A 19,936-nucleotide genomic window follows, 5' to 3' on the forward strand; every position below is an offset into this window, starting at 1 on the left:
CTTTAGTAAAACAGGTTGTGAAATCGGATTACGTTGTAATATCACTTAGTTTTAGTTTAAACTTATCCTTTAAACCCTTTGACTATTGATACTAGTCTTCAGTATCCAATAGTCAATAATAATACCAAAGGATTGTGATAAGTGTACTACATTAAAGTTACTTAAAAGAATATGTCTGCTTCTTGGCTTGGTTAAGTTTAAAAGTATTAACTTACAAATATTTTACAAATCATAAAGTATAATTTTTTTATGATAAATATTAAATATTTATCGAATATATGTTTTAAAAACTTTTAAAAATGTGTTCTTTTTACGTAATTCTTTAAAAGATAATAAGATATTTTTGGAACAATTTTGATAACAACTCTTGCTACCACTTTTCAATACAATAGTGATTATGAAACTATATCCTTTATTGGCTTTGCAATATATAAATAGTGATTTATGATATTTCTCACAAGACTAAGAATTTTCCTAGTTACTAATGGAATGTTCATCTTCAGAGAAAATAGATGTGAAACACAGAGAAAAACTGAACTTTATACATACCATATACTTGTTGTAATGAAATACATGCTAATTAATTCTCAAAGTTGTAAAATGTAATTCCATGTTTAATAAATGTTTTCTACTCAGTAGAGAATGCTAAATCGTCACATGACATTAGGTATTTGATATACAATTTGTATTTTCCACACTTTTATTTTATCATATATCTACATAACTATCGAAAGTATCAATACCAAAACCCAGCATCCCAACATTGTTAATCTTTGAGTTTCACCAAACAATATCAATGGCACAAACAGTCCAAAACAACAACTAACCAACATGCCTGCCAAAATTCACTTTTGTTTGAACAAATTTACTTCAAAATATGCCACGATTCGGTCTAAACCAAAAATAACCTTGAAATATACAAAGTATCAACAGATACCAATCAATTCCGTTTTGTGCATTTGCAGATTTTTAATAAACATCGATAACCAAATTGGTGTCGCTATGTATCTGTAATAACTTCATAACATTTATAGTTCCACATCTAAAACAAATCTCCAAGAACCTAAAACAGAGTAAAAGACCACATATTAATGTATTCAAATGCAATATAATTGAGTAAAAATATTTATAAATTCTTTAAGCGAAAACGTTTAATGTGCAAACATTGTAAAACTGTGATCATTTGCTCAAGAATTTGGATTGCTTATTGTGATACTTAGGTACTTTTTTGTAGGTTACTTATAATGTGCAATGTGCTATAATCAAGTTAAATAAATGTAATGTGCAATGCTTAAATATAGCCTCTTTGATCTAAAAGAGTTTTGTTTGAACTAATTATTGAATTCAATTGACTCTTTTATAAATGTTAGAATAGTAGGCTGCTAGTAGTAATTTGAACAAATAAATATTTTGATTAGAAAAAATATTCAACTTGCAATTCACCTAATTGTTGTAAGAAATAATTTTACCATGCCCTTAAATCAGTGTCAACTACAGTGCCAATGCTAATCTAAGAATAATAATTCCCTATGACCCATAGTTTAGTTTAATTTTAGAAACATTTCACTGAATCAATGAATGGACAACCAAACGCGTAGAAAGATTTTTCCGTAGTTTATTTTTTTAATCATAATTGATTTTACTACAATTTTATTGAGACAGAAAAATATGTTATAGCATTTTGACGGTTTGTTGGTTGGAAGTTCAATAAACAATAAAGTTAAATAAATAAGATTAAGAAACTTGTCAAAATTAGTTTCAAATCCGTATAGGTGGAAGAAGTTTAAAAGAGCAAAATCTACCAACATCAATTATCTTACAATTAATTGCTTTTTAGAGTGAAATATTTACAAATAACTTGACATTTTAGATGACTTTTCATGGCATTAAGCATAAACAAATTTTGTTCTCTCAGTGATGCAAGAAGCAGTATGTTGGCTAATCAGTGTTTTATGTGCAACAAACGTGAGTCACAATGTTGGGTGCATCGAGTGGGTTGATAGCTCAGAGTTGGTTCAGACCTGTTCTTCCATCGCAGGCGTGGACAATCTATGGTGCGTCTGTGCATTGGCTATATACATTAGTTGATCCAGCTTCTTGTCCATGATTGACAGCTAGAAACGTAACATGACTGATAAAATACAAAACAAGAGCTGAAATAGGTTAAGATACAAGGGCTGTCCTTAAATAAAGATTACCATCAAGGTCTGGTTGCTACCAAACGACACCCTTCTCTGGCCATTAGTCTCATCTTCGTACACTAACCAAAAATAAGTAGGCCTACGTGAGAAAAATTGTACACTCCCGCCAAGTCAGAGAGCCTTTTGTGATTAGGATTCTGTGGAAACAGGTGAATCCTAACAGAAATTTGTTAGAAGTTGACATACAAATACAAAGCAAAGTGTAAAATGGTAGAAAATGTGCATAGGTGACTTAGGCAGTTTGCACATGGCCGTTGGCCGTACAAATTTTGTAAGATTACGGCAGCAGGTATTTTCTTTCCTATGACAGAGGCATTTTAACTAAAGTCAACGTGATATTTAACGCTTTTAAGGGAAAGCGGTTAAAGTTTTGTGGATGTGCTGGGAATTAAACCCATCCGTCCCGCACCAAAGACTGGGATGCTAACCACTAGGCTAGTAACTAGTGATGTGTCAAAACTCAAAACCAAATCTAAAAACCACCAAAACTTTGGAAAAATTTTGGTTTTGAGATTTGATCGGCGAGTTTTGAGATTCAAAACTTTTGAAATTGAGGATTTTAGCAGTTTGATTGCAAAACTGCTAATATGTTTTTGAGTTCTATCACTATTTATATAAAAGTTTACACACAAGCCGAAGCTAACAGATCACCACTAACACTGATGAAACAAGTTATCATATTCTAAACTGCAATAGAAACATTCTTTGTCTTCTTACAGTATAAAATATTTTGTAATATTCAAATGCTTTTCACTATGAATGTTAGAAAAAAATGTAAATGAATGGGAAAGTTAAGTATCAAGTTTTTGCGTGCACTAAAACAATGAGAAGGCTCTAGTTTTCGACCTTGGCGAACTCATCATTGGCCGCTGCCAACATGTCATGTCCTCACAGCCTATGTCGAACTATAGGGAGTGTCAAGCTATCTAGGTTCTACCATTGTTTTCAATCTCCCTATCAGTTCAGCAATCCTACTGAGCAAAACTTACTGCACTTTCTCTTCTCCTTATGTACATTTTCACATTTTATCACACTTTAGTTTGTTTAAGTCCGTCAACTGGCAGTGGACTTCAATAGCAGTTCGCATCTTAGACCACAGAGACCTATTCAACAGATATATATTTGGCAGGAGCATATTCCCCAAGATTGTATCTGCTACTATGACTAGACTAATTGTTGCCTAGAGGGTGGGAACAGGTAAGAATAGTAGTGGATGAAGCAAAGAACACGGCGCTTGCTTGGCCGGGATGAGAGCTCAATGGAAACCTTAATTTACGTTACGGATATTCAATAATCATTACAACTAATACTCGAAACCTAAGGGATTTACTACTCAAATTGATGATTCCAGCGAATAAAGCACAAAATTAGTATTGTGTAGTTTTATAGGGAAAAAAAGGGAAGTAAAAAGTTGAATGCTATTCAAATATTAAATTGTATCATGAATAAAAGGAATATTTGTATAGGCCTACTTCATAATTTTTCCCATATAGGAGTGTAAGTGCAAGTTAATTGATTGAAAAAAAAAATTAAGTACAATAAGCTCTTTTAAATAAAATTGGTAACATTTCTCAGTCTCCATCACAAGTCAATTCAATAACGGTGTTATCTATATAAATAAAATTAGAGTTTTGTCTGTACATTGCTTAGAATAATGAACTTTTTGGTTATTTTTACATTTCATAGGTCAGAGAAACCGAATCAAACCTTATCTCAATTTCTGTCTGTCTGTCTGTCTGTCTGTCTGTCTGTCTATCTGTCATTCTCTTGGTAACGCTAAAATACGCACTTTATTACAACTACTCCTCAATAACTATAGCACTGTCCCGCCTGAAACTTATTTTCCAAATACTATACATATATGAGATGGTTTTAGACGTATTTCATCGAATATGAGACAGTTAGATATTTAACAGTAAACCCTTGAAAATCAAGTTTTTGTCGATTTTTGACGTGGAATTTCTGGAAGCCCATGTTAACCTTATGAGAAATGAAATTATTGAATCTTAACAGCTGTTTCAATTAAACAAGTTGGTTCTGTTCTGTGATGTTCAATAGCATTAAAGTTACAAGGATTACCAACAGGGTGCAGCACTAGCACTATTATTTCTTTTACATTTATGACAACAGCTAATTTGCAACCTGGAGGCGAGTGAGCGTAGCGAACGAGCTAACCTGAAGGCAAGTGAGCGTAGCGAACGAGCTAACCTGAAGGAAAGTGAGCGCAGCGAACGAGCTCCAACATACAGGTGAGTGAGCGTAGCGAACGAACTTCAACCAGGACGTGATTGAGCCATGCAAACGAGATCAGATAGTAAAAATAAAAGTAAGCCTACCGTTATAGGATCGACCGGCAGACACAGAGGTAATTTAACCTTTTATTGATTGTCATACCGATCCGGAACAACAAAAAACAACATAAAATGAAGCTATGTATAATAGTTTGGCCAGCATATCTTAAAATATGCAAACCAACTGCTGTTCGTTATATAAGAAGGTTTCAACTGAATATTATAAGATCCCCGTGCGTAGAACGGGTACACAGCTAGTATTCAATAAAGGAATATATACTGTGGTTATCTCAAGTACTCTTTCTAGTGTAAAACTGTTCTCTATTTTGATGTGAATGTAATATCTGATAATTGGTAGCATTTGGATTGAGTTTGTTAAAAAGATATTTGACAGTACAAAAATAACAGTTTCTTGTACAGTCAAAAATTCTTGTACTACACTACTATTCTCTTCGGTTAAAATAGCCAAAAGACAAGCAACATAGGCTATAACAAATTTATTTTTATATCTGGGTTTATTTTTTTCAGCAATTTTGTACAGAAAGTAGTATTTTCAATGCCATCTCATTTCAAAGACAACAATATTTTCCTAAGCTCTAATTTAAAGCAAGGGGAAAACGGTCAATTGGTTTTCCCTCGCTCTAAATTTACTTTCCCTTGCTCTCAATCATTTTCTCCGCTTGTCCACTAAGTGCACTAGTGCACATGCACTTTAGCGTACATTTTTAAGATTTAAATCAGCTATTTTTACTTTTTTAAGTCTTTAAAATAATAAATGTTAACAGAAATATGCATTTGCGTTGTAATTAAAAAGTATTGTTTATTCACAACTTGAACAGAAAATCATTTCCCGGTAATTATCCCCATCCTCGGCTTCGCCATGTACTTGAAAGCCATATGCTCGGCTTCGCCTGCTAAAGTTTGGTGATCCTGTGTGAGTCGAAGCATCAAACATAAGGCATGCACCGGGAAATGTAACTTTTGGTACTTGGGAACATTTAAATAAATTTTAGATAGTCATCACATTATTTTCCCCTGCCCACAACAAGTTTGTTGTGGCAATTTGACTGAGTTTTGTGTTCTAATCTTTACAGGTACTCTCTCAACTAAAGACGGGATCAGATTCTAACTTTGATTGATGAATATTTGAGATTTTAATTCTGATTTTGATTTGATTTGATTCCTGGTTCTAAAATGTCATGAAAAGAATGTTTTACCTATCTTGATGGGATTGGTTTACTATAATCTCTTAGATAACATTATTGACAAACTAAAGAAATGCAATTTGCCACCAAAACTTACACTAAAAATGAACTTCAAACCAAGAATGATCAATAATGATGACAACAAATCTACAAAGGAGTGTATTATAAGAAGGAGTGAAGGGGTGTATTTTAAGAAGGAGTATATTACAGACCTGCTGCTCTACCCTGTAGAGTCGTGCCCCTATCGTCATAGGTTTGACGTTGCCAGATCTATCAATGCCAGCCAGATAGCTGCCAGGTTTCCCCAGGGTCTGGTCTAACCTTCTCTGCAGCTCCTTTACAAAAGTTGGCAATTAGTACGGGGTAGCAGAATTTTATCCGCCTGGAATAATTACCCTCTGAGCAAAACTGATGTCACAATCTAGGGGGTAAAATTCCGGCCGCACCACGACATCAGTTCAATAAATTAAAGGTGGAATTAAACGTTTATTTTCACGGTTGTGAATTTAATCAGAAAGAATCAAACGATAAAACATGGAGTGTACAGGCTGGAATTTTACCCCTTGATTTTTACTCCCTTCATGAGGTCAGCTCAAAATGTACGGCCTGGATTTTTACTCCCGGAATTTTACCCACTGGCCAGATATACAAGTTAGTGAGAGTAATTAATTTTCTTCTTTCAGTTTTTATTTAATAGTAAACATTTGATTATTAAGTAGCCTATCTTGATTTATTTATTTTAACCTCCCCTTATGAAACAGGTTTTGCGTTTTAATTTTGAGATTTGAGTGTTAGGATTCTATTTTTGGGGCCAACTGTTGGTGAATGTTTTTAAATAAACTGAGTAGCTCATATTATGCTTTAGAGAAAGTCCAGAAAAAGTTTTTAAGATTCTTATTTTACATGCTTTTTAATATTTATACGTACGAAATTCCATATCATGATTTGTTACAACTGTTTGGGCTGCAGAGTCTAGACCTGAGGAGAACGATCATACGTCAGGTGTTCTTGTACAAACTGGCGCGTGGAGAGGTTGACGACGCTGCTAGCTAGCTGGGCCTGTCTTATAGCGTACCCTGCTTTAATAGTAGAAACAAACGTCTCTTCTCGTTGCCCTACAGCCGCACCACTGCCCATGCCTCCTCCCCCTCTATCGATTAATGAAAGACTACGATTTCATAATAAAAAAATGCAATAGTATTGATTAGGGATGGACGAGATTGGATTTTTAGTTCGAGACGAGACGAGACGAGATTTTGTATTTCTCATAAAATTTCGAGACGAGATCGAGACGGGATTTCCCTTCTCATACACAACGGAAAATGCACGTTCAAAATTTTTACCTGATTTTGTAACATTGTTAGATGACTGTTTAAATACAAAAATAATGATAATAGGCAAGAATATTTACAATCTTTTATTAAAAAACATCAGCATAACATTTTTTTATTAATCACACCTAACTTATTAAAAATGCCTACGATTAGGAAACATAGTGATATCAGTTAGGATAGAGTTCAACTTATCCTAAAATAAAATAAATCATAAAATAAAAGCAATATTAATTTTTATAAAATAGTTACTTGTTTTGACATTTTATAGTAATAAAACATTCCTCACACTGCTTACACTTAACAAAACTTCTCAAATGTTATTAAAATAATTAAAGTAATATTTACATTAAAAGAATTAATTAAATAAGAACGCCTTCGCAAAGGAAACACAACTACAACACGCTCCTGTATTGCGGGTATTGCATTGACTTTCTGCAGGCGTTTTTATTTTTTTTATTTTTTTTTTTTTTTATTCTCGACTCGATAAAAATCTCGGCCAAAAAGAAATCTCGTCTCGTGTAACGAGATTTAAAATTTCCCGAAAATTTTCCGAAATTTCGAGACTTGACCATCCCTAGTATTGATATTTTCTCTGACAACATATACAATTTCAAATTAAAATTAAAAACAGTATTAATCAATCAGTAAATGTTAATCTATTTCTTTTTTCGTTGTTGTATTTATTTTTACAACTCAGTATTTATTTATATATTTTTTATTTTTATAATTTATCATTGTTAATTTTTTTTTATTTATACATTGTTGTTATTGTTATAGATATTTGTTTATGTTAGTATTACATGCATAACATGAAAGTGTAAGCAAAAGTGAAGTGAAAAGACAAGAAGAAACCCACTGAAGCAATAATATTATAAGGGCAATGTAAATGGTGTAAACTGTATTGAAGCAAGTAAATAATATAAAATAAAATATTAATGATAATTGTTTAGAATATTTCTTTAACAATTTTTTATATTCAAAATAAAATTAAAAAGCGGAACCTGTTTATTAAGTTGAGGTTACAAATAAATTAAGATATGCAGGTATGCTGCAGTGGGGGTATTTATAATCATTTGATTCCTTTGATATTGATGCTAGTTCTGATAACAGAGACATGTGACTGAATGGGTTCCTGTTTTTAAAACAATTTTTGCACCATATTTTTTGTGGCTTTAATTTTTTCTCACCTTTCAAACAACAAAACCATTGCAAATAGCCACAACAGCGTTAGCATCCATTTTAAACACAACTGGACTGTCACAGCGCGAGAGAAGCAAGATTACTAGGCGGTAGCGGCAAGCATGTTTGTGAACAGGCTCGATCATCTGTCGGAAACGCCGAGCATGCTCCCGAGCGTGTTCGCCAACAGGCTCGCAAACATGCTCAACCGTGTATGGGGGGCTTTACACAGGACAATTTAAGTTTGAAGGCATGAAATGAAATTCCCATATGTTTTAACTTTAATAAAAAAAAATAAAAAAAAACAGACTAATTAAACTTTATGTTTTCAAATCTAGTAAGAACTACATGCTTTTAACCATAATATCGTCTACAAATAGAGTCGTTAAATTCAAATATTGTACTTTTTCAAACTGCTCCAAAAAAGCTTCTGGCCAGGCTACAGGTGGTTTACACACAATCTGTAACGTCTTTTCTACTGCTTAAGCTGTTTAGCCAAGGAAGTGCTGTATCATGACTCATGATTACGACTCTTTTATGCATTTTCCTAAGTGCTAGCTGGATCAAGAGCCATTTTGAAGTGTGTCACTAAAAAGAGTGTAAAACATAAATACTTGTCTGCTTTAAATATTTTTAACAATAATAAAGAGAAAGAGTTTCTCTATATTTTAAAATATTTGAGGAGTTAACTTTTTAAAGCCAGGGTAGGTGTGCTCCTGTTACTAAGCCCTGCCTTGCAGGTTACATCTTGTATTGGCCTATTTGACTCTCTGTTGCGTATGCCATTGAAAGTAAAGTTAAATTATATATCTCCATTCCTGGAGTAAGGAGAGTCAATACCTAATTTCGTCTTCTTTGATTTCAAATGACAAGGTCCCCAACAAGATGTTGAAACAAATTGCTGACCAAAGATAAATTGATTGGTCACTCTAAAACAGCCACCTGAATGTTTAATTTGTTTCTACTTATGATGAGACTGACAGCCAAAGCAAACCTATTAACTGAAATTGAACAGCTGTCACTCAATTCTACCATAGATAAAACATACTCCATTAGTAGATTTCCCATCCTTATGGAACAGCTGAAGCCAATTTTACTGTTAGTTCTGCCCAGTGTACTGTAGAGTCGTGTTTTGTTTACAATTCGTTTCTTGCTATTTTAGTAATTTAAAACCTCGTTTAACCAAATAAAACTATCTAATCATAAACAATAACTTGTCCACTAGCTATATAACCAAACAACGAGGCACAAATCATGAGAAACTAACCCTAAAATAATAGAAACAAATTGTAAACAAAACACAACTCTACAGTACACCGAGCAGAACTAACAGTAAAATTGGCTTCAGCTGTTCCATAAGGTTGGGAAATCTACTCAGGGAGTATGTTTTATCTATGATACTACTAATATTTCATATTTCAAACCTAAATTCTTACCTTTATCCTGACCATCATGTTTAAATGGCCTTGACTATACTGTTCAATCACATCACGGACATCGTAAGGTTTTCTAGCTTGCTGAAATTTTCGCCTCGCAACAAAATACTTTATTTTACGTATTGCTCTGATGGCATTCTTGTGCACTTCTGTTAACCTGTAATGTGAAAAACAAATTTAGTATTTTTAATCTCATTTCTTCAAAGCTATCAATACCTATCAATCCAGATAAATTGTAGCTGTATTGCATGAAAGAACAATTTGATAAACAGCACAAATAACATACATTAATACATGAAACAGACACAATGCACAATATACTAGGAAAGAGAGCAACTAATTGCGCGAAATAAATATAGAAAAAGAATCAATATTAAAAAAAGAAATGTTACAAAAAAAAACGGATATTTAAGAACCTAGACAGTTTTCCAAAAAGAAGAGTTCTCCAAAAAAAAGGTACCAGACTCCTAGTGCTATGAGGCTTAAACTATTCTAGACTAAACTATACTAAATCTAGTTAGACTGTATCTAGATCATGTAGGCCCAAGCAAAAACCTACAAAAGATGACCACACCATCTGCCTAACTAACCTCACATTATGATTTATTTTGACTAAAAGAGGTACAATTCAAGAACAAAATTATTACGAATCCATTGTTTTACTCTGAGTGTAATATACCACCTCTAATCTTAACACCAATGTCACGGAGACCCTAGGATATGCTCACGGGTGTTGCCACGGTTGTGAGAGACGATTATCGATGTCGCCAAGACCGCAAGTTGTGCTCTTCCCGATATGCAAAAAAATCCTGGTCCTGTCATGGCCAGATATGAGGGGTTCGACTGTAGTTAAATTCAGCATGAAACAAATGGAAGAAAATCTGTTCCCTTATCAAAACAGCTACCAGTCAATAGGGGTGTGCCGCAGGGTTCTGTCCTGGGCCAATTAAATTCATCCTTTTCACAAATGATTCCTCCAGATTCATTGGAAACAACAAAATCAAAAATATTACTGTATATGTAAATGGCACATTAAAAAAGCACGTCTAACAAAAACTTAAATCCTGATGGCTAAGAAGAAGGTTGGCAGGGTACTTTCTGGCCTTGGCCTTACAGAGATTTGTAGAATAGGCCTAGCCTTCAAACACTTCAAGATTTTAACAATACCATCACTCTACATTCATGAACATGTAATGTAGACAAGCCAGCTAAATCTTGCTTTGAATCAGAATTTCCAAAACCACTATATGAGAGGAGCTAGAAACTATAGAATTTTCCTCCACCACACCACAAAATTCAGTAAGAAAGTACAGTAGACTCTGGCAGATATGGCACCGAGATACTGTCGGATTACTACAATGTCATCAATTAAAACACTCAAAATAGACAAAACACGTCTGTTAAGATTGCGAGATCGGAAACCGCTATTGATAATCGCGCTTGAAGACAATGACGTTTCCATAACTGCGGGATACGATGATAATGTCTACACGGCTGCAGATGATCAGAATTTTGCCGTAATCACAGAACACAACAATAATGTCTACACGACCGCGAAAGTTGATCATGATTTTGCTGCGATCCTGCTAGACGTCGATGATTTTTCTGTCACCGCGGGATACGATGATAATGTCATAATTGCCACTCTCCAACTACCATCAGAAAAAATCACAAAGTCAATTAAGGAGAAAAGAAGAACTCTCAACAAAAACACCATAAATCTATTTAAAACCAGGCTCCATGAACAACCCTGGGATTGTGTCTACCACATAGAAGATGTCGATGAATCTTATAACAACTTTCACAGGGCTATCCAAGGAATACTAAATGAGACCTGCCCAGTAAAAATGACAAGGAGAAAACAACACAAAAAAAAACTGCTGGGATGCTGAATGCTCTAGACTAAAAAATCTATATATAAATGCCCTGGAAAAAGAAAACCGCACAGGTCTACCTGAAGACAAAGCAGAAACCGCAGCAAGAAAAAGGGACTATGACCTAAGACTAAAGACTTTGAGGAAAACTCAAACATCCGACTATATAAGCAATGCCGACAACAAGTCCAAGGCACTCTGGCAGGTTATAAATAATGAGAGAAAATCAAGTACCAGTATAGCAAATGAGTGGGAACTCCTAGTAGATGGGGAGACATTACAGGACCCAATCAAAATAGCAAACCACCTCAACAGTTTTTTTGCTACAGCCGCGGAAAGGACACTTCAGGCAAACAACACCAACACACACACCAGAACCCCTGAAATTCCTCCTTTAACAGCTAACAAACTAAAATTTCTGCTTGCAACACATAACGAAGTACTAAAAGTAATAGACTCACTTAAACCAAAAACTTCATCTGGCACTGATGAAATATCAGCCAAACTGGTCAAAACGTGCAAAAATGAACTGATTAACCCACTAACAGCACTCATAAATAAGTCTCTCAAACAAGGGGTCTTCCCAACACAGCTCAAAACTGCCAAGGTATACCCTAAATATAAAAGTGGACCAAACACAGATGCTAAAAGTTACAGACCAATTTCACTTATACCGACCTTCTCTAAAATCTTTGAAAAAATCGTCCTTAACAGACTAATATCCCATCTAGACCAAAACCTGCTGCTCACCAGCCAGCAACATGGCTTCCTTAAAGGAAGATCCACTTCCACTGCCTTAATACAGCTCACCGAGCACATAATAGAACAACTAGAAGACGGCTCCTCAGTCACAAGTCTGTTTCTGGACTTTAGCAAGGCCTTTGACTGCCTTAACCACAGGACACTTCTTAGAAAATTGGGAGCTCTGGGTATTGAGGGAAAGTCTAAACAGTGGTTCCACAGCTATCTTAATGGCAGACAGCAACTAGTTGAGATTCAGCATGTAGAAAAAAACACTCGCCATAAAATACATGCCATGCCATCTCCACAAACCAAACAAGAAACAGAGACATTCACCATCACAATACACGGAACGCCTCAAGCTTTGCAATACCACCTCACCATCTAAGTCTCTTTGAAAAGAAGCCATCCTACAAAGGGGCCCTGTATTTCAACAACCTACCAGAACAACTTAGAAATGAACCAACTCACCGTTTCAAGAACCAATTAACAACATGGCTGCAAGAAAGGCCATTCTACTCAGAAAAAGAATTCCTTGACAACCAGCTTTAACAACATATTAAATCAACAAATTTTAATTATTATTCTGACGCATGTACTGTTCTCAACGAATATGTAAATAAAGATCATTGTCTATTGTCTATTGTCTACACGACCGCGAAAGTTGATCATGATTTTGCTGCGATCGTGCAAGACGTCGATGATGTTTCTGTCACCGCCGGATACGATGATAATGTCTACACGGCTGCAGATTATCAGAATTTTGCCGCAATCACAGAACACAACAAAAATGTCTACACGATAGCTTAAGTTGATCAGAATTTTGCTGCAATCGCGGAAGACCACATCGGTCAAAAGATGCCGGATTAATGGAGTGCTAGAATGGCGCAGTGTCGGATTATAGAGGGTCTACTGTACCATAAAATATTGGCTCCTAAATTATAAATCCACTCCAACAGCACATGTAAAACCTGTTTCACAAGAAAAATACTGAAAAAGAACCTTTGGTACTGGCTCGTAAATCAACCAGTCTACAAAATCAAGGAATATTTTGACCTAAGAAGTTAAGTAACCAAATAATTGTTGCCAAGCAAGAACAAATTTGTTTGTTAAATATTTTGAGGTTTATGCATTTCTTGAAATAATCTATAATATTAAAACGAAACAGTGTTTTTTTATTTCACGATTCTGAATCAACCACTCGACGGATTTTCATGATTTTTGTGTTGAAAGAAAGATAATTTTGAGAGCTAGGGAATGTCGAAGCCATAATTTTAGTTTAGGGTCCCAGTTTTTTATAAATTAAGTTTTAATTTTTAAAAAGTCTAGCAGCCGACGCTAGCAATTTAAAGTATTTTCAGTGCTGGTTAAACTAACAGCTGATTATAAATTGTCATTGAAATGTTTATGTTACAAGTTGTTTGTATACAAAAATATTGTTCTTCGGTGTTGGCCTGCATACTATTTCACTTTAAAATTTAGTTTTTTTTCTACAGTGAATGATATGCTTTATCAGGAAATGTGTTATTTTGATCTATACATCTCAAACAGTTTAATCAAGTTTTGTCGTAAATGCAAACTGTGTAAGTAAGTTATTTAGTTTATGCCATGGAAATTTCATCTGATATTTGGGAAATCTTTTTTCAGAAATTTATTGCTTAATCGTTTAAGATATAAGTGGTTTACGTGTTGATACTTCTTTTTCTGTATGTCCGAATGTATATATGTGTATATATGTATATATGTATATATGTCTGTATGTATGTATGTCCGAGAATGGGTGGCCAGAATCCTCATAAGGTGTCAGTCTGTGGTCACGGAGGTAAAGGTGCGGTAAGTACATATATAAGTTGTATATGCAATTGTTGCAACTCTACTCAATACCAGTGTGTGTGAATCGGTCTCCAATCTCGCTTCAAGTTTTTTCGAATCGAAGTAACTGCTATTTTATGGTAAAATTATCGAATTTAAAATGCATATTGCTATATTTTAGGTCTATAATCGGATGGAAGAAAGACGAGGTAGTCACGTGACATTTGTTAATAAGGTCAACAACTAAAAAATAACAATTAATTGTTAATTAGGTTGTTTTGGGGGCAGTTGGCCCCCATTAAAACTGCCAGAATTTGTCACTGTGCGTGTAAACTAGATGTTCTGAACTATTCCGTTTTAATTGACTACTCGATTCCCGTACGTAGGACGGGCCAACAGCTCGTAATTATAATTACAAATATATAAAATCCAATGTATGTTTGTTTGTCCTTTATGGACTCCAAAACCGCTCGACAGATTGTAATGAAACTTTCAGGCATTATTAAGCATTATTCAAGGATGGTTTGTGTGAAGTTTGGTGCAGACCCGTCAAAAGGGCTCCGCACCAGTGGCTCTGGAGTTTCCCATGTTAACCTTATGAGTACTCATATTTAAATGGAATTAAAGGATCTTAACAGCTGGTTCAACTAAACAATTTGATTCTGTGATGTTCAATAGCATTAAAAATGTAATAGGTTTACCAACAGGGTGCAGCACTATTATTTTTGTAAATTTATGACAATAGCTAAATTGCAACCAAAAAGTGAGTGAGTGAGCGTAGCGAACGAACCTCAACCTGGAGGCGAGTTAGTGTAGCGAACAAGCTAACCTGAAGGCAAATGAGCGCAGCGAACGAGCTCCAATCTAAAGGTGAGTAAGCGTAGCAAACGAACTTCAACCAGGACGTGATAATCCATGCGAACGAGCTCATCTTAAAAATGAACGAGCATTTGACATAAAACCACATTAGGACAGGACAACGTCTGTCGGGCCAGCTAGTTACAAATAAAGATGGTTGGCTATTGCCTATTGTCTACTAGTGTTGACCAGCTGTTTATTTTCCCTTTTTTTGCAATTAGGTATACAACCACCTTGTTGTTGATAACTTTGATGTACTCTACTTATTTTAATTATGCTTCACAACAGGATCAGAACTCTACCACTGATTCTCAACTGTAGAACCTTAGTCTCATATACCTTATCATGGGCCACAATATTAGATGTGAAGGAGAAACAGAAAATTCATTAATAATAATGTATATGACAGTCCGTAATTGGCATTAGATGAGTTATTTTGGTTATATTTTCTATATATATATTATATATAAATTTTTTTTGCAATACAAAATAAACAGAAAAGTTGTAACAAGACAAGTGACTCAAGGTCAAGACCTCAAGCAAGCAAGATGCTTAAAGATAGAGAGGTACGGTAAAGCATGATCACAAGAACCTCCATGAGATTATTGTCCAGAAACAAGATATAAGTTCATTTTTGCTACCAAAAAATTCTGTATCAAGCATAAACACATCATGTGGGTCAGGTGGAAGAGGGTAATTCTCTCATGGTCATGAGATTTTTTTATTTTGTTCATTGGTTTCAGCTAATACTAAACCATGATAAACTTGCCCCCCCCCCCTTTTATTTAGAGAAACATGATAGTTTATTAAGTTTAAATGCTTCAGTTTTAAATATTTTGTGGTAAGAAATTCTAGCTTTGTTTGAAAAAACTGCAACCATCATTGTAAGACTCGGCACTGGAGTGATATGCAATATCCCCTACATAGAGATAGAACAGCTGTCACATGAAGCTAATTAATTTAGCAGCTAAGTTATCATGTATTCATATCACATCACACAGTCTTTGTAAATTCTGTATGACGAATAAACAATTAATTGATATGGGGTGACTTATGGGGTGACTTACGAGGTGACTCTCTCAGGTTCAATCTCGATATCCATCTCGTCGCTGGCCACCTCAGTGATGCTGCTGGTTTGACTGGTGAACCCTCGACCTCCAGCAGTAGCGGTGCTGCCCTCCCTCCGAACTCGGTTGGGCGTCCCTGCAAACACCCATACATTCACACATTTAAACATCAGACTTACAGAGAAAATTCTTATTATGTTCAACAATAACTTTACCCAACGCTTCAATTTTAGAATTGAAGGGAATGGAGAGAAACTTACTGCGAGCTAGAATTGTTATTTTTATCCTCTACTAACACTCTCATTCAAAACCTTATGGGCAAATTTTTCTATTCAAAAAGTGGTAAAGCAATAAGAGTGTCAGTGATTATTTGAAATATTTTTTCTCGATAAAGCAAATACATTCTACAGAAAGTGCTCCTAAAATGCTGCCCTTCTGTGTTCCTCTCAAATTGAGCTCTAAATCTAACATTAAGTAAATTAACCTGGTAGTATTTGAGGAAATAAACAATTTTTAGGCTACTGAACCAAGAGATTAAAATTTCTGGACAAATTCTGATAATATAAAATACCAAAAACTAAAAAGCTATCTTGTAGGCCTATTATATACAAAATCCAGCACTTAACATTGCAAGGGGTATATTTTGTTATAACGGCAATAAAGCTCCAATTACACCTACTAGTGAAAAACAAATAACAACAGTTAAATTTACAACGACTAGTCCAAAAAAATTAACATTTATACCCTAGCCTAAAGTCCAATAGGTAGGCCTACTTTGAGTCTCAATGCAGTACACAATTCTCGGCTGAATTAAAATGTTCCTTGTGGTCCGAATCAGTCACTTACACAACTTGTTCCATTCAACCGATTTATGAATCACTTTACGAGGTTTGTGTATGAATATGAATTAAGGTATCCATAGAGCTCATGTCACGGACAAGTGAGCTAGTCCACGAATAATTGATAAGTGCATTCAAGTAGGGGTGTGCGGGTAGCATTTTTTAAACTCGGGTCGGGTTCGGGTCGGGTTTTTTTTTTTTTTTTTTTTTTTTTTTTTTTTTAACAGAGGACCAGGCTTACAAGTTACCATGGGATTGCATCGCAGCTAGAACAGCTCATTGTGCACCCTCGTTCACAGGTCCTCATTCTCCATCAAATCCCAGGTCCTTGGTGAACCATGAGAGCCTCTTGACTATGGTGACCTGTTCTTCCCTTTGATCTCCCATCAATAGGCCAAGGGATCTCATAGGCAGACCTTGTAGGGCTGGGCACCTAAATATACCTTCACAGCTTTCACAAGGTCTCTGGCTGGGGCAAGCCGTAGCGAGATTTCCCTGAAAGGACTCAGCTCCTGAACTTGCTTGACCAGCCAATCCTTTGTGGCTGCATCAGCACAGCCTCCACCTTTCTTCCTGGGGGCTTCATTAGAGTCAGCTTTGGGGGTACCACCCTTGCCCTGCTTTTTCCCAGCATCCTAGTTCCCGGAGGAACTGGCTTTGCAGGCAGCAGAGTTAGGGTGCTTGGCAGCCCACACCAGCCTCCTCTCACTTCTGGATAGCACCTTTTCGCCTTTGGCTAAAGCATCCGCTATCCTCCGTCTTTGCAACTCACCCCTGGAAAGTCGTTTTTCGTACGAGGGATCTCATACGCAGACCTTGTAGGGCTGGGCACATAGATATACCTTCACAGCTTTCACAAGGTCTCTGGCTGGGGCAAGCCGTAGCGAGATTTCCATGAAAGGTCTCAGCTCCTGAACTTGCTTGACCAGCCAATCCTTTGTGGCTGCGTCAGCACAGCCTCCACCTTTCTTCCTGGAGGCTTCATTAGAGTCAGCTTTGGGGGTACCACCCTTGCTCTGCTTTTTCCCAGCATCCTAGTTCCCGGAGGAACTGGCTTTGCAGGCAGCAGAGTTAGGGTGCTTGGCAGCCCACACCAACCTCCTCTCACTTCTGGATAGCATCTTTTCGCCTTTGGCTAAAGCATCCGCTATCCTCCATCTTTGCAAATCGCCCCTGGAAAGTCGTTTTTTGTTCCTTTCCGGTTTCTGCGAGCTTGTCGTCATCGTCAGATTTCAGTAGACCTTCCTCCTCCATTTGGGTCAGACTGTCTACATTGTTCTCACGAATACCGGGTATTTAAGTCCACCTCCCCAGTGACCCGATTAGAGAGGTAAGGGGTGTGTACGACTGGGTTACCCCTGGTTCCCAGAAGGCTCCGTTAAGACACTAAATATTAGGCCCCCAGTGCCACAAGACTCTTGGCACGGATCGCATTACACCTTAGTCTAGGGCCCCCCTCACTTGGTTCTGTAGGTGGACCAACACCCAGTGGCAGAAGGTAGCCCTCCGCAGCTAACAAGTGAGAGTTGGGGTTTAGGTTGTGGCCAATCTGTCGAACCAACCCCGCATGCGAGGTTTGGCCGGAACGGCGCAAAATTTTCTCCCACTCACTAAACCCCCATACCTTCCAATTCGGGTCGGGTGGTAAACATTTTGGTCGGGTCGGGCTCGGGTCGGGTTTTACTATTTTATCTCGGGTCGAGCTCGGGTCGGGTATTTTCAGAAAAACTCAGTTCGGGTAAAATTCGGGTACAATAGTAAAAAAAAATACCAATCGCAAAATAAATTAAAACTATGGAAATAATAATAAGGCAAAGAAATAATCAAATTCAAACAAAAATATCTGAGATCAATGGATATTTATTTATTCCGTTTCAAATTTTGCTGCAAAAACACCAGCTCTTCAACATGTTGTGTTAAAAGACGCTCCCTCTTTTCGTTTACTACCATCCCAGCAGCAGAGAAAACTCTCTTGCTTGCAACCTCAGTTGCAGGAATACCAATGAATTCTGTACATTACGTATTATTCTGAATACATATGTTTTGACTCTTCACTTTTACTTTCGGCTAATATTTGCTAATCTACCCCAAGTCCCAAGCGAAAAGTGAAACATAACTTAGCCAAGCCGAGGTTGGCTCAGTTTGAGCCAAGTGTGAGCGGCTACTAGGTACTCAATCGAGAAGGCATTGGCATCGATCCAGATGACATATACTCGTCCGATGTCGATGCAAACTTGTGTTTGTGACTAATTTTGACATCATTTTATCCCAAAACTTTGTTTATTACAATTATTTGTGAAAATTATCAGTGTTTGAAAAGAAAACTAGATATTCCAGGCTCAGCTGTTACCCGCCCGAAATGCCGGGTATCGGCACAGGCCCGCCCGATCTTCGGGGAAATTACCCGGGTGTGTAATAGGCCCGCCCGACCTTCGGGTAACGAAAGCCCGCCCGAGGATACCCGAATTTTCGGGTACCCGCACACCCCTACATTCAAGTGAAGCTGCCCAAAGTTTAGCACATATCTTCCAAATACAATTGGGAGTGATAAAAGAAGTTGTGTCGACACCCTGCTACTTTGAACAGTCACGCCAATCATTGCAAGCAAATGTATGGTACCTACTTGAATGTCCGTATGGAGGTTAGGATAGCACTGAAGAACAGGCAACCAAGACTCTATTGAATAAGTAAATTACTCTCAGTTATTCAAGTATTCCTATTTTTTGTGGCCATATTTGAGTTGGAAGCACAATATGCACAATATGATATGATATGACCAAAAAATATTTTGTGAACAGCTCTTTTACAGGCTGTGTATGGAATACTTGAAATGTCCTCTCAAATTGAACAGCTTGGCACCTATCTACTTGACTCACCAGCCTTAGGCTCCTCGATGTAGAAGACAACGTCACCTTCACTGTCTCGCCTGTTGTTACACTCCGGCTGACTCTGCACCTGCGACTGCGGAGGCTCCATCTTGTTGCGGGACTTCCGTCTTTTCAACACACTAGCCTTCTTTGCCACTTGAAGCATCAGTGACTGTCATACAACACTACAGATTAATATTGGGAATTAGATATGTCCTGTGGACAGCGAACA

The 19,936-nt window shown here is 36.6% G+C and overlaps 1 protein-coding gene across 4 annotated transcripts in view; it reads right to left on the bottom strand.

The window, feature by feature from the left end:
- The window catches only part of LOC128989647 (potassium voltage-gated channel subfamily KQT member 1), a 349,887-nt gene that overhangs the window by 4,876 nt on the left and 325,075 nt on the right, over positions 1-19,936 (bottom strand). For 3 of the 4 annotated variants that reach the window (XM_054411607.1, XM_054411609.1, XM_054411606.1), the window contains exons 10-15: positions 19,714-19,876; positions 15,999-16,134; positions 9,647-9,803; positions 5,910-6,032; positions 2,022-2,114; positions 314-1,063 (exon numbers count right to left, since the gene is read on the bottom strand). In XM_054411607.1, coding sequence (XP_054267582.1) covers positions 1,043-1,063; positions 2,022-2,114; positions 5,910-6,032; positions 9,647-9,803; positions 15,999-16,134; positions 19,714-19,876 — 693 coding nt within the window. In that variant the 3' untranslated portion in view covers positions 314-1,042. Of the gene's footprint in view, positions 1-313; positions 1,064-2,021; positions 2,115-5,909; positions 6,033-9,646; positions 9,804-15,998; positions 16,135-19,713; positions 19,877-19,936 lie in introns of those variants that run through there. The other variant, XM_054411608.1, reaches the window with a different exon arrangement.

The sequence above is a fragment of the Macrosteles quadrilineatus genome, unplaced genomic scaffold (genome assembly GCF_028750875.1).
Source record: "Macrosteles quadrilineatus isolate MER2022 unplaced genomic scaffold, UCM_ALF_1.0 Scaffold_3__2_contigs__length_128488019, whole genome shotgun sequence".
Taxonomy (NCBI): Eukaryota; Metazoa; Arthropoda; class Insecta; order Hemiptera; family Cicadellidae; genus Macrosteles; species Macrosteles quadrilineatus.